The sequence below is a fragment of the Galendromus occidentalis genome, unplaced genomic scaffold (assembly GCF_000255335.2).
Source record: "Galendromus occidentalis unplaced genomic scaffold, Mocc_1.1 scf7180000077442, whole genome shotgun sequence".
NCBI lineage: Eukaryota > Metazoa > Arthropoda > Arachnida > Mesostigmata > Phytoseiidae > Galendromus > Galendromus occidentalis.
In genome coordinates this window covers 137,140-152,153 of record NW_003805430.1, presented here as the reverse complement: position 1 = coordinate 152,153, position 15,014 = coordinate 137,140, and the positions used below count along the sequence as shown (strand labels likewise).

The window sequence follows — 15,014 nt, the reverse complement described above, 5'->3', positions numbered from 1 at the left end:
ATGGATCATTGCAGTCCCAGGTAGTCTGTAAAAGTAAAAAAGGTCTGCAAAAGTATTGAGTCTCGCTTCTTCCAACAGTCAGTTGTTCCCGCTCCTCTTACAGAGTTCAAACCACGGTCTTATGATTCAGTTGGATACACTCCTTGAAGCCCGAGCGAGTTTGATCAATTTCATGCTGGCATCGGTTTGGCACAACAATGCGAACAAAATATTTCTCGTTGAAAAAGCGCTCTGCTGTCTCGGGTCACTGGCAGCCCCCCGCGAATCTCTGATTTCCATTTTGGACTATCGCTCGGGCTCTAGTTCAACACGTCAACGATGAACGTTTATCATGGACCTGTTGAGAGGAACGACCTTCTGCACATGCTCCAGATGCGGTCTCTAGGACGAGCTACGGGTTTGGAGTCGCACCACGTGCTCATTAAAATTTGTGAAAGGTGGCCGGTCCCTAACCAGGAGCTCCCAGTACCCTTTCCATTTTGATACTATGGCGGGTTGGGTCAAGGCTCTGAGATAGCGATGCTCTAGTCTGGAAACTAATCATTTGTTTGTTGGAGCAGCCCGTGAGTCTCGCTGCGAGAAAATCCTTATCCGATGTCGGCCATTTCACAAGATGTTCTCCCTCAGCTTCGCCAAAGTGATCGTGGTCATCTCCCGGCAAGCTCCCACTAAATCTGATGGGAAGAATTCCAGAGCGCGGATGGCAGCTCGGTTGTGCTCGTCGCAATTGTCCGAAGCATACGAAAACTATATCACACCCGCATCGCGACTGGAGAAGCCTCGAAATCCATACATTCTTCGTGAACATATGACTCAGGAGCATTGTTAATCGACGAAATGGGATTTTCAGGGAGTTTAGGTGGACACAACTAGGTTACAACAACGAGTTGCGTTTCCCGACCTGTCCGAGAAACTCGCGAAAAATGACATCTTCGTTTACCCCGGGAGAGGATCTGGTTTTGAGTGCGGGCTCGCTCGTCTCCATGTCCCGCGATTCCGGAATGAAGATAGCAAGAACGTTTTTGAATTTATATATATATACGTCGTTTTATTAACACTTCTCAATATAAATATATATGGTCTTTATGCTTACCTAAGCAAGTTGCATATGAAATGAACAGAAATGGGCTTGCAACGCCGCTCTTTGCGACACGTTTGGCAAAGTGAGAAACATTCGCCTCTGTACAAAACTGATCGCGAGCTTAACATTGCCGCCACTGCAAACTGGCGTCCTGCGGCGCAAAGCGCCTACTGGATTTCATGACTATGTACATTTGGTTGAGTAATATTATGATCGGATGTTTTCAGTCGATTACAGCTAGAAGACATTTATCTATGTAATATGATTTAATGACAGGAGCTTGAAGGTAGCACTTATAATCAATTGTATCGTCGACATCAGAGAGCCTTCTGGCAGACGCTGATCATGGACAGAGAAGCTTAGCTTCTCTCCTACTCTCTTATTGTGCAGCAGATGATCTCAAAAAAAAGTGCCGTTCTCAAAAGATTGTTGCCAAACTAAACAACAGGTGGCTCGACATCAGCGTCGTGTTGACAACTCCGAACGATGAGACTCACACCAAGACACGCACGCACGCTCTCTCTCGCACATTTTCACAAACGCATTCAACATCGTGCAGTGTGTTGATTGCCGGGGCCGATTTCCGCGCAACACTCGGGAATCTGTTCCACGATCCTCGCCTCCGAGAGGAGCTCCGTGAGGTCGTTTCGCGAGCCGACCTCGAGCGGATCGGCGGCGAAAAATCGAATAATTTCATTTTGGCATTCAGTTTCGGCAGTTGAACGATCTAGGTTATGTCCCTGACTGTGACAGTAAATCTCGTTTGTCGCCTAGGGGATGTCTCCGGAGTTGTTTTACTCTGAACGACCGAATCGATGTGATCAGCGTGAAGACGACAGGGGGACGACGTCTTCTACGGTCGAGGTGGGGGCAAATTATTGTTACGAGTATTCCTTGCTGTCCTGCGGTGTGGATTCGCAGTCTCCTCGAGATTCATCCTCCCGGCGACGAAGTCGATCCCAAGTTTCGTTGGTGTCCGAGAGATAGCGGCGTCGGCGGCGGTGATGGTGGTGGCGGCGGCGGCGATGTTGGTCCTCGTAACTGACTTGACTCACTGAATGACTGGCTGACTGACTGACTGGCTGGCTGGCTGACTGACTGACTGTCGATTTGACTGACTGGACTGACTCCCTATGCATAGGTAGATTCGAAATCGTTGTTAGTTAACGAAAAACAATTGCACTAATGCCGTTCCTGGCTGTTCCGGAGATGGCTTCCGTCTCAGAGACGTTTGTAGCCCTCTCTTTCTCGTAGGTACCACTGGACACGTGGTGTGGGCGCTTTCACTTTTCCTCGTCTTCTCCTCTTGAATATTTTTCCTAGGTAGTTGTTCCTCTGCTCTGGCTGCGGCGTTCTCGGAGTCGGATCCGCCCGCAGAGCGAGAGTGTGACCCCGAGCGTCAATTGGAAAACACTACTCGATCTTTCGGCCCGTCTCAGAGGCCAAGTCATACTGTGCGCGCCAGGATCTCGGGTGTCAGGACAGTGACGGGGACCTGCTTCGTCGTGATGACTGCGTTCCAATTGCGATATACGTATTGACCGTTTTTGCTGTGGAACTGCTGCTGCCGCGACGAGTGCACCATGCACAGGCTGATGATGATAACCACGAGTACAATGACCAGGACCGTTGCTGCAATCGACGCCGTCTGGATGAGGATTCCTCGTCGCTCTGCAAGAGAAGAAGCTTGCTTTAAGATAACGCACGAGGACTGAATGGCATCACGGAAAACGCTTTTTTTCGACGGTCGGACGGGCGGGCGGGCAGATGGGGCAGAACGGAAGGAGCAACTCAGAAGGAGCTGACTCTACGCAGAATGGAATACGCAGAACGGAAAAGGCGACGAAAAACAATTCGCGACGTCAGAAAGTCCGAACGAAGTTGATGGAAAGCGGAAACGGCACCAAACAAAGAAGTAAAAAGAAAGTCTCGACTAGAATAGATACTTACGAATATATGTACCATCAAGATCTTTGAATTCACAACGCTGACCCATATAGCCGTCGGCGCATTCGCAGTTGTAGAGAACGGACTCGCCGATTTTCACCGAGAAACAGTGCGCTCCGTTGAGACAGTACCATTTCGCGTACGCCTCCGGACATGGATACGTTCGGAATGTGACGTTAGGTCTCTGCGTCGTCAAGTCAGCATCGCTGACGGTGGGCACGGAAGGGATAAGCGGCGACTTCTGTGGTTGTTGCTGCTGCTGCTGCGGAATTTGCTGTTGTTCCTGTTGTGCTGTCTGTTGCTGCTGAGAATATGGGGCACGTGCCGGTACCGTTTGACTGGGAGTTGGTGTGTCTAGTATTGGCGATGGATGCCGCGGCAGCAGAGGTGGGTAGTGCTGTGCGGGTCGTGGGTACTGCTGCGGTTGTTGCTGTTGATGCAGCTGGCTGATGTAGCTGGAGCGTGCCTTTGGCGTCGATCGCGTCGAGCATGCGTCTGCAAGAGAGAAAGCAACGAATATTAGTCCAACTGAGCGATTTACTGATTTCTACGCTAATGATTCGATTCGCCGACCCCGGCCGTCGTCGCTGAGTAATCGGATCGTCATGGACCAGCTCGCGGCTGGAAGAGAATCCGGAAGTATCCGTCTGCATTCTTTCGGTACGTGCGGGGGAGGCTCGCTCGAGACACGAGCGCGTCAGTGGTACACAGTAGTGGTGATCGTAGTAGAAGCTTAGGCGGCGGCGACAATGACGGAGCTAGAGAAGAAGATGAAGAAGTCCGCTAGCCTGCTTGCTTGCCTGCCAGTCGTCGTCCTCCTCCTTCATGAGCCGCCGGCGATTGAAGGAGCGTGCGAGGGAGGCCACAGTCCCAAAAAATCGAGGTCAATTTGACTGGCTCTTCTAGCGCTGCTCGCTCCTCTACATGTGTTGTGCACGCGCTGGAGCTCTTGCAGAAGCGGCACTGCTCGAGCCGACCAGAAACACTGAGCCAGCCAGCGAGCGAGCGAACCAGAGAGAGCCGAGAACGCGCCCGCCGAGGGTGCTCCGAGGGCCCCAGCTGCCGCAGAACCCCAAGCAGCAGATCTCGATGCGCACCCGTCCTCTGATTCGTTCCTTCTGTCATTCTTCCATTCATTCTTCGCGTCAATCGTGTGTTCCTCTCCACTTTATACTTCGATTATTATTCATGACTTGATCCCGTTTTCCAATCATCATTGATTGATAACAACTCATCTCATTCATTCATTCACTTATTCATTCGCTCGTCCGACCGTCCGTCGGTCGTAGTTCGGCGAGCGGACCGCGCTGTCTGCACACACTTATATCGTTAACCTGCGTAGACGAACATCTGGCGGGCGCCTGGGCTCGGGTTCGAGATTCCGAATCTTTTCGAGCGCGGTAACCCCTCTTGTAGTGACTTTGAATTGAGGACGGACGACGTACGCGCGACAAAAATAACCCGTCGGGGGCAACCGATCGGACACTGTCGATAATGTTGGGACCCCTCCCACTCGCGAGCGGCCACTAGCAGGAAAAAAAATATAAACTAAAAAATCTAACCCAATGACTGACGAACAGAGAATAGATGAATGGAGGGGCCGAACGCGCAGATGGTCCGCGATCTTTTCAGGCACACGCAGTCTTGAGGCCAGCTCGCGAACGAGGCACGCGTCCCAGATGGTGACCGGATAGCATTTTACGTGATGCCGAACTCGCTCGTTTGAATTTGTGTGCGTAGAACTCAACGGGACTCACGCGCGAAGCCGCGGCGTCGTCGTCGTGGAGGAGCTCCGCTGCTTTGTTGAGAATGGAAGTTTGATTTTTACGCGGGCGCACTTTCTTTCGTTCTGAGTCCGCTGGCTCACTCCTTCTGAGTGAGCGGATCCTGCCGGAACTCGTGATGTTCGTCGTCGCCGACGACGACTTGATTCGATTACTTTGGGTGGGGCGCGACACGAGCGCTTCCCCTTCGCGTTGAATCACTACAGTGCAGGCAGAAGGGGAGCGTGACCAGCCGCCAGCGAAGACGACCACGGCATGCATGCATGCGTGCATTTTCATCATCCTTGACAAGGCGGCGGTGCGTGCCAAATTCCAAATACCGCATGTTGCGTTAAAAATGGCCGCCTTATCAACCGTCACTCAATCAGGCAAGCGCGCGTGATCAGCTCGACTCCGATCAGCGACGAAAGTCGGCGGCACTCGGTCAATCAGGCGGAGCGATAATTATTGATCGACGCGTAGCTTGAGACCGCCGTCGTCGTTTGAATAAAGTTTCCGCCATTGTTGCGGCATGTCTCGCTGTTCGGTGGCCATAAGTGAGTGATCCGGCCGGCGGTGCGGGCGAACGCGCGAGCTCGCATAGCTCGATGATCGGCGGGCCAGCGAGAGGTTACGAAAGAAATAGCTGCTGCACACGAAGACGAAGAAGCAGCAGCAGCAGCAGAAGTAGCAGCAGAAAGAGAGCGAGAAACGCCCCCGATTCCGGATCATTCGACCACCGGGCGTTTGGTACGCGCTGCCTCGCATCTTCGCTCGCTGCCGGTTAACTGCCGACTGACTGCTCGGCTGGCAATTCGTCTGGCTGCTGGCTGGATGGCTCGCCGGACGATGAGCAAGCAACTGAGCGAGTCGGACCGACTGAGTGCGGCTTGCCTGCTCGTGGCCTGCCGTTGAAGGGTACTTCTATGCGAAGGAGGCATCGAGCAGACGATCGAGGCAGCGTCGAAGAGCGGCCCGAGGAGCAGCCCGAGGAGCAGCCCGAAGAGCAGCCCGAAGAGCAGCCCGAAGAAGAGCAAGAAAAGAAGATCAAGCCGGAGAAGCAACAGACCGAGCGAAGGTGGCCCAAACACACGGGCAAGCAACGCGAAAAAAAGGCTCGTCGTCGTTGAAGTTGCCGTAGCTAGTACCGAAGGCCCCTCGCCGCTATCTTGCTAAGAAAATAAGCAGCACAAGAGAAAAGAGTCGAACACCTCAAGACATCGTAACAACTTCAGCAGCAGAAGTCGAAGTCATATTCCGTTGTGGTGTTCTGTCTTTGAGCAGTTGAGCAGTTTTATGGGTTTCTTCGGATACGGGAACGATCTCCCCGTGGAATCGCAGAACATCGAAGGGGACCTGAGAAGGTTCGCGCTGGATTTCAAATATGGAGAAATAGACGACAACTGTCACCGATTCCGACCGGAACCGAGAGGATAGTTGACCGCCAGCTACCGAATCGCCGCCGAGCAACCTGGAGAGCAAGCGACAGCTAACCTGGATCGGAGTGACTGACCCAGACACCATGTGCTCGCGGGCTGGCAGGCCGGCCGGCAGGCGTCCAGCAGACTCAACCCATCCGTTCTAAGCCGACCTCAACCCGTCATCGGATCGTCAGGGTCGTCGCGTGGCACCCTATCTTTCTGGTAGTCGTCGTCGTCGTCGTCTTCGGCTGGACTAACAGAGCGGCCATGTGAATAAATGTGAGTATGTTCGACTATCTGTCGGTCTATCTAACGATGTCTGTCCGTACGAATCGCTCCTTCTCTCGTGTCCGACTCCGTCTGTCTGTCGGTCCGACCGACCGTCCGTCCGACCATCCGCCCGGCCGTCGTGGTCCATCCAAGCGACCGAGAGTTTGTCATTGTTGGAGGCCCCGTGCAGAAGGCCTTACTCGAGAGACGATGAATGGCCGGAGCGCCGGTTCTGCCTCTATCGCAGTTCCTTCTTCTGACGGACGGACGGTCGCTGAGCCGGCGATCGGCAACGAGCGGTGGAAAAATGAGCCGGTCACGTGCCTGCTCGTGGAAGGCTTGTGTGCTCGTCCTCGAGAATGAATCCAGATCGAGCAGCGAGCGAGCAGCGCGCGAGAGAGAACGAACGACAAAGCAAAGGAACGCCGCCGACCTACTGATCGACTGCCTGGCTGCTCGTGAACCCTAACGCAAGACACTCCTCTCTTAGTGTGTCCTTGAGCTGGTCTTGCTCGAGGTGGGAAGGAGGTTGCATTGCTCGCTCTCTTTCGGGAAGTGCTCCAAAAATGCTTGAACCCAATTAAAATCGGCAACACCACTCCTCATTTACAAATGTCTATTCAGCAAGCAAGCATGAACGAAGACAGACAGGCTGGCTGGTTGGCTGGCTGGCAGGCAGGCTCGATGAAGTAGTACCAGGCAGCCCGGTATCGGTCCGACAAAGCTGCCTGGTGCCGACCTCTGAACCACTCTCTCTCAGGTTCGTCCGCTCGCTCGCGATCGCTGTCAGGAAAGCCGGGTGGTTGGCACACATTTGCTCGGAGTACATTTGCAAAAACCTTTCGGGCCGACCACAGCAATCGAGCTTGATCCTCGGCCGAGCCGTTGCTGCTTTCCTTCGTTCTAATCAGGTCACGAGGGAGCGAGGCCGCCTCCGCTTTGAACCAGTCAACCGGTTGGCTGGTTGCTTCGTTCCTTTTCTTCTAGTTCAGCACCGGTTCCGGTCTCAACTAGCAAAGCACCGAAGGCACCTATTACACGCAGGGAGCAGGGGGGGGGGGAGGAGGAAGAGTCGCACCGATACCGCGGTACCACCGAGCAGTATGTTCACAAACGTAAGAGTACCTATTTCCAAGGGAGGATAGTTTGCGGTCGTCGGTCTTCTCAACCGGTGAGGCCGATGAGCTGGTCGGTAGGCAGACAGACAGACAGACAGACTGACTGACTGACTGGCAGCCTACCTCCCTCCCAACCTACCTACCAGCAAGTAAGATCTTCCGGGGGAGCACGCGCCCAGCACATGACTCCCTTGAGCCGTAGCGCCAGATGGTACGCACGATGAGGAGGCAGAGTTAGCAGTCGGCGAGCCAGCCTACTACTTCTACTACTTCTCTGCTAGGTAGCCAGCGAAATGTGGAGAGGGCACCGAAGAAGTAGGTACACAGGCTAGTAGGTTGGTTCCTTGGTAGGCCCTGGCTGCTCGCCAGCCATCCAGCCAGTCAGCTAGCCTCCCTCCTTGCCTGATAGAGAAGCGAGACGAACGCCAGAGGAAAAATAGAAGAAAAAGTCGCCGCGGCATCAACACATTGTCCGCTCAACAGGCTGCCAGCCAGCCATCCATGGGGTTCATAAGAATCCAAAAATAGAAACTACGATACACAGGAGTGCCGCACTCGCTGGTTCACTCGCGCGCGCCTCATATGTGCGGGTGGTGTTGGTGCTGCTGCTGTCGTGTTGCCGTCATCGAGGAAGACGGCGACTATGAAACAACCACCGCAACAGCGGCAGCACCGGTAGTATGCTGCCAACCTCTCGAGCTAGAGCGTAGACGTTGCCAGATGCACGATCAGCATCTCACTCACTCAGCGGTCCGACAGAAGAACGCTCGGTCGGAAGGTCGGTCCACTTGCCCGACCATCGTCCTGAGAGCCGCGCCGGCCGGTCGGTCTACCTAAGAGCGGGGGGAACGAAGATGGGGGAAGACTGGGGATTCTCACCTGATGCTGTGACCAAAGCTAGGAGGACGATGCAGGGCATCAGTGACCATCGTGCGACTGTCCGACTCGCTCGACTCCGACAACTCTGGTGCCGTACTGAGGAATTTTTGCTGGACGCTGGAAAGAAAGAAAAGTTTCCGTTTGAGTGAGCGGCAGTCTCGAGCTACACCATTCAACAAAATATCAGATTCCGAGTCGGCTGTGAACGTGTCCTGGTGGTGGAGGGGAGAAACTATTGAATTCAACTTGGACATCCATTACCAAGTCGACAGATACACGGCAGTGAGACGGCGGCTGACAGCGTTTAGGACTTTTCAATGTCATCCCCGCGAACCTGACGTTCTGGCAGAAGATCTATGCTCAGCCAAAAGACATCACGGCCACTCGGAACAATAAAGGCCGTTCCGCCGAGCATCGCACTACGCTTAGTTAACAATGTCCAGAGATAGGGAAATGCAAGAAGATCCGGCGACTAATGGTTGACCTTCCCGTCTTGTGACGAGACAATGGGCAGAGCTTTGGCAATTTTTCTGGGAAGACTTCTACCTGGCGGACGGAGGTTTCGCGCGACTTGACCGATGATTGAAGGGACAATACGATGAACGGATTGAGGTCGTTCCCGATTTAAAGCGACAGATGTAGAGAATCAGGACAAGAGCTCGCCGGAGATTCTCACGTCGGAAGATCTTCCAGACTTCCGCGGCTTCGTGCGGATTGAAACACACCCATCCAGATTCGGGGGTGATCGTATTCGTTCTCTGGTACGAGCTACCGCCAGAATTGGTTTGGAGTCGAGACGACGACCGATTGACTGACCAACTCGATAGAGAAAAATCAGAAGAAGACGAAGAAAACGACAACGGAGAAGCAAAAAATGAAGAAGATGAAGGCGGACGTGCGGTGGTGGCGGTGGCCGCCGTTGTTCATCGCCGTTTTCTTCTTGAGTCGATGCGGCTGCTGCTTCAGAAGAGAAGAAAAGCAGCGCTCGCCGAACAACAAGTAAGTAAGCAAGCAAGCAAGCATTTCTCGGCAAACGGGCAGGCATATATCGTTAGAGCATGCTAAACGAACGAAGCAGTGGCGATGCCGAAGACGAGACCGCTGCCACAAAAGCTTTCGCTGGCAAGGACTGCCCGTCAACTATCAACATGGTCATCGTCGTCGTCCGTTCTCTTCGGACCGATGGCAGAAAGAGGAGCAGCAACCACGGCGAGAACTTTCGATCCGAAAGCAAAAAAAAAGGAAAAAGTACGGCTCTGTCTTCAACAACAAGCCTTAAACTTGTTAGTGGGTCTGGACAGCTCGTGAATGGCAACGATACACCGAGATGACAGCGGCAACGCTCGAAACTGATTTCGGCAAGCTCGTCAAGCGAATTCCAAAAGCATATTCCGTGCGAGTCCCACTCGGTATGGGAAGCGTCTGTTTCGTCTTCTATTTTCCAAGTCGTAGACACTAGATTAAGAGACGGGGAACGCCACTGGGAGAAACGCCGGTTCTAATCACGTAATTAGGGGAGCGCTCGACTGTAGTTCTCCGTGGCTGATGGGTGTAACCAAAATCTGGATCAACACCCTTGTCATGTCCGGGAAACTTTCCCCCACTCCGTGATGAGCCGGATCTCTTGGAACGAATGTTTATGGATGACTTCTGCAGATGAACTTCTACAAAGAAGAACATATGCGATTCCGGAAATTTGAATCAGCCGCACAATCCTATCGGCGGAGAGATTTCTTCCTGAGATCTGACTAAAGGGTGCCTAGCCGTAATCTTACGCCGAGGATTTTATGGTTGTCACTGCTGCCGTTGTTATTATTGTTGTCGTAGCAGTCCTGCAACAGACGCTCGGCGTGAGCATCAACTTAAAAAAGGTTCACTCAGGCGTTCCTCTTGTGCTGAAGGCAAGCAGGCGCACAAGCAGGCAGGCGAGCGGGCGGGTCTCCGCCGACGACGCACGGTCAGACGGAAGGCTAGCGAGCCGCTTTGGCGGGCGACCGTTCAAACGATCGGATAAGCTCAGCTCCTTGCCCAGGAATGGTCCTCGAGCAACGGAGCGGCTTTTGCCTTCGAATCCAAGCGGAATCGAAGGGGGCTGCCTGAGCCATGAACACTCGTGTGGGCGATGCCATCAGAGAGCTCGGTATCGCGAGATGTCATCGTGCACGGCCGCTTCGGGAATGCTGGAATTTTCCCCGGGATCGGAACTTTCAGGATACATATTCCTCACACAGCCGAAGTTTTCACGGTACATCGCGATCTGCGATCAGGAGCCTCAGGAGCGAAGTTCGGAGCCCTCGCTTTCAGAAATTCCTGATATTACCGAGTTTGACGAAACAATTCGTCGGCGGCTGGTATCTGTCGCTCACTCACGGGGTTGCGGTGCCGCTTCGGCCGTGGGTTGCGCTCTGATCCATTCAGTCGGTTTTGCTGCTGACACAGCGCAGCCGAGCGGTGGTCGCCGCTTCAGCCGCAGCCAAAGTGTCATTTCCGTTACATTTTCATTCTGAGCCAATCTAGATCCGGCTGTTGCTCCTAGTTCGTGATTCTTTTTTGCATTTGGCACGCGGCTCTCTTTGGCCTTTAGAGATGTGCGGCTGCTTCAAACTTTAGCTGAAGTTCAACTGGGCAGGCAGGCAGCTACCTTCCTTCATAATGTTTTTTGGGATGCACACACACACTCGCTCCATGCACACCGTCTCTTCTAGCTCGAGCCATGCGACCTTGAAAAGTGGGTCGTGTGGCCACGCTGCTATTTCGTTTGCAGCTGCCGGTGCGGCTGCAGCCGGCTGATGTACTCCAGACAAGCAACGGAGCAACTCAAACTACCCGCCATCGGCTAGTGAGACAGCAAGAAAAATTCGTTTTGCCGTCTCATGGCAGCCGCAGAACAGGCGGCGGCAGCGGCCGGCGGCGGCCAATCAGCAGAGAACGAGTCCCCACTTCAAATCGGCAAACGTTGGACTCCCACGCAGGTCAGCGGCCGCCGTGGCCTCCCGCACAACCCGTACGCACCGGCGAAGTATGCTTCAGCAACGAAGCGGCGTTGGAATGTTGTTCAAATTCAGCGAATGAGCTGCTGGTGCGGCCGCTGCTGCAGATGCAGGATGGCTCCTCGATCTTCATTGATCGAAACCAAATTAAGAGAGCAAGCTTCCTCGGCGACACCTCTTCCGTCGAAACTCGTTTCTTGAAAGTTCGCCCGCTCCGTCGGGGAAAGCGCCGGCGGCGAGGCGGCAACCGTCGAGGGTTCATTTATCACACGCAAAGACACACTTATTTGGCACGAGGTCGACGCTGTAGGTCCGAACTGAGCGGCTTCGACGACGACGACGACCTAAGCACTTGGTTGTCAGTTTGAGAAGAAACAGACGAGCCTCGCTGCCGATGAGAAACTTTCCGGAGAATCGTTCATCGTTGCGATTCCTCATGGCGAGCCGTGCGCTTCTCTCGAATCCCAACAGCGAGCTGCTACTCAGGGGGAGACTCGTGACATGATTATTCTTCGGGATCGCGAACGATCTGGCTGACAAATTCAAATGATCGAATCCCATTGCGGTCGCTCTTCTATGGAGCTCGGACTTGAATCTGGGGTCTGCGTTCAGCTAGGCCCCCGAATCAGCAACCGCGCATAGAAGTTCGGCCTGGAATTCGAGCCACGTGGTCGGTGAGCACGCCCGCGGAGATACTACTAGGAGGAAGATTCAGATTCGGTAGGTTCAGACCGAATTCTGTATACGTCCACCGCTCGCATGGTTCTCAATCAGCGCATTGAGACGCCCATTTCAATCGACGCGACGTGAGGGAAAATTTCTAGGCGGGCGGCTGCGTGTCGACGAGGCGCGTGCGTGCTTATATCCAGCGAAGCCGTTCATTCATTGATCCATCCATCTTGTATTTTTTCGCGTCTTCTCTACCGGATCTAATTCCTGTACCATTTTTAAGTGAACCGATTTTTCGTCTTGACTCCTACTACAAGAGCCCACCCACGCAACGGCAGCGGCCGCTGCAGCAAGCGAAGCGAGCGGACGCGCAGACCGACAACCCGAACGGCGAACGACCGAAGTGCGAAGTCATTGAATCAAGCAAGTCAACGACGGAGCCACGAGGTCTCAACGGCTGTTCTCAGTGCTCCACCGAAACCCATGAAAATGCATAAAGCATGAAAAACACTCGTGGAATACCTATGGATCAGAGAAGCTTTGAATTTAAGGCTTCGAAAGAGCCCGGAGACTTCTCCGCATGGGGAGCTTGCTTGTCCCATCGCCAGTATTCCGTATGGGACCAGGCACGAGCTCATACAAAATTGGGAAGATCGAAGGTTCGAGGAACCCCGAAACTTGGCTCCAGTAAGTCCAAGGAGGAACAAGTCAGTTTGAGAAGAAGCGAACCAGCTTGAGCCCCGGACGCAATGCTCTGCTTACGAAAAAAAATCTTCCAGCCATGCTCTGAATGCGATGCCGCGTTTTCTCTCCGCCGAACAGTCAGATGATCTTTGAAGTCACACGCGAGTCTTGGATACTACAGCGCTGGGATCTGTTGTTCCTAAACAGATACCAGAGATAAAATCGGCGCTTGAGCAATTTTCATGCTAGCCATTCGGAGTTCCGCCATGTCGCTACTGTTTGAATAAGCTCCGCTCTTCAAAATACGTCCGAAAACATTATACACGTCAGCCTTCGCTCTGGACCGACATCGAGCACTCGGATTCCGGAGCTGGCGAACTTCAGCTCGCTAGGCGAAGTTGTGGATCACAATAGTCCGTCAGCTGCGTATGATGAACAACAGAAGCTGCCGACGGGATGAATGAGACACTCGCATTCGGGGGTGTATCCGGTCACACGAGAAGCTCTGGAGTGATCGATAAAAACGATATCAAGTTGATCACCCCGTCAGTACTTTCAAATTATTGAGCTTCAAAGTAGCCGACATCGTTGATTGGAGTTGGGTGACGACAACATCTCGGAGACGAATGTACCACATCGGGGCTACAATGGCCAGTTGTCCCCTCTCGAGCGCTGATTAGTGGCTGCTCCGGCTTCGATGGATTCCACTTACAGCCCCATCGAACGGGAGAGCTTGCCAGGTAGAGAACATAGGCGTGGGATGCCTCATATAGGAGATAGCTAAGCTGGGCGAACTCCACATTTTCGATTGAGACATGAAGGGGAAAGCATCCTAGCTTGATCGAGACAGGTATCCGTTCCGCATGCCGCCGAGGAACGAAATGACATAGTTTACGGATCTTTATCATTTCGTGATCCGAAGAACGAGACGCAAGGGGGAGCGAGCGCTTCTGAAGTTGAACCGCGGAGTGCCCTCTACAGGAGTATCTCACGGTGTGTGCTGATAACGAATAATCGTCATGGGGGTTGTCGAGATCGAATGAGCGGCTCACGGGAGAAAGAGAACCGTGGCAAAGACCTGTCCTGCACTTTGAAAATAATACCCCTCCTTCTCCAGGTCGAACTAGGAAGGTTCGGAACGTTCTGCCAGCCAACTGTGTAGATTCAAGCGGAGTGAAAAGTCCATGGAGCCGCTTGCCTGGCAGTCAGGCAAACAGGCAGGCAGGTAAGCGGGCGGGCGGGCAAGCGTTCAGGCAAGCAGGCTCACTTTGCTACCGTCGACGACGGTGTGCGTTCGTATGAAGCTGATTGCGATGCTCTTTCGTGTGGAACGGACGCCAAACCCTGTCTGCCGTGGTGGCGATGCCAGCGGCTTCAACGCGGCTCACAGCAAACAGCGATGGCCAATAGGAGAACAATGCTACGGACAATATCGAAGACGACGACGTCGTCGACTTCAACAGCAGCGAGAGAATCTACGGGCAACGAGAAGTTTTCAATGATTTCAGCTTCACAGTGTTGGTAAGCGAAGTCACCGTTGTCGTGACGGCTGACGTTGTTCGAGAGAAAACGTCGTTAGGGGTCGAGCGGTTGTGAAAAGCGCTCGCCGGCCGGGTCGAAATTCTGTTACGTAAAATTAAGCTGAAGATCCGCTAAAAAAATTCACCTTCGTTTCGTTGTCGCTCCCCTTGGCTATGATGAAGGTGATGATGGTCGTCCGACACACTACAGCTCGCACATGTTGGACACGTTGTTGGTGAAGTTGATGAAGGTGACGATGATGATTTCGATAATAATAATAGTAATAATGATGGAGGGGTGCTAGAATGGTTTTGCCGGCAGCAGTGGTGGCAATGGTGAACATGAGGTAAATGGGAGGAGGAGGATTGAGGTACTACAATAGTGGTGGTAGCACTTGTGCTGGTAGAGGTGGGGACGGTGTCTGACGATGAGCGAGAACAACAAGTTGCCGAAGTATCCATTTTGTACTTGTTGTGAATTCGATGCTTGTCTCTCGTCAGTTCTACAATTCGAACAGCACTAGAACTCGACGTTGATAGTTCAGGAGCACTTTCACTCAAAACTGCGTTAACACCACCTACTAGTCCACGCCAACAACAAGACTGGCAATAATCTGGTGTACCTTCGACGACACCAGATTTCCTTCGATTGTTGCCGTAGTGAATATCGGA

The 15,014-nt window shown here is 53.3% G+C and overlaps 1 protein-coding gene across 1 annotated transcript; it reads right to left on the bottom strand.

The window, feature by feature from the left end:
* Positions 1 to 2,528: 2,528 nt before the first annotated feature.
* Positions 2,529 to 14,712, bottom strand: LOC114828225 (protein spitz). Its single transcript, XM_029111467.1, has 5 exons — positions 14,489 to 14,712; positions 8,480 to 8,596; positions 3,354 to 3,523; positions 3,032 to 3,284; positions 2,529 to 2,752 (listed from the first exon to the last, which is right to left on the bottom strand). The coding sequence occupies exons 2-5, from the start codon at positions 8,517 to 8,519 to the stop codon at positions 2,529 to 2,531; spliced, it is 687 nt and encodes a 228-aa protein (XP_028967300.1). The 5' UTR covers positions 8,520 to 8,596; positions 14,489 to 14,712.
* Positions 14,713 to 15,014: the final 302 nt, after the last annotated feature.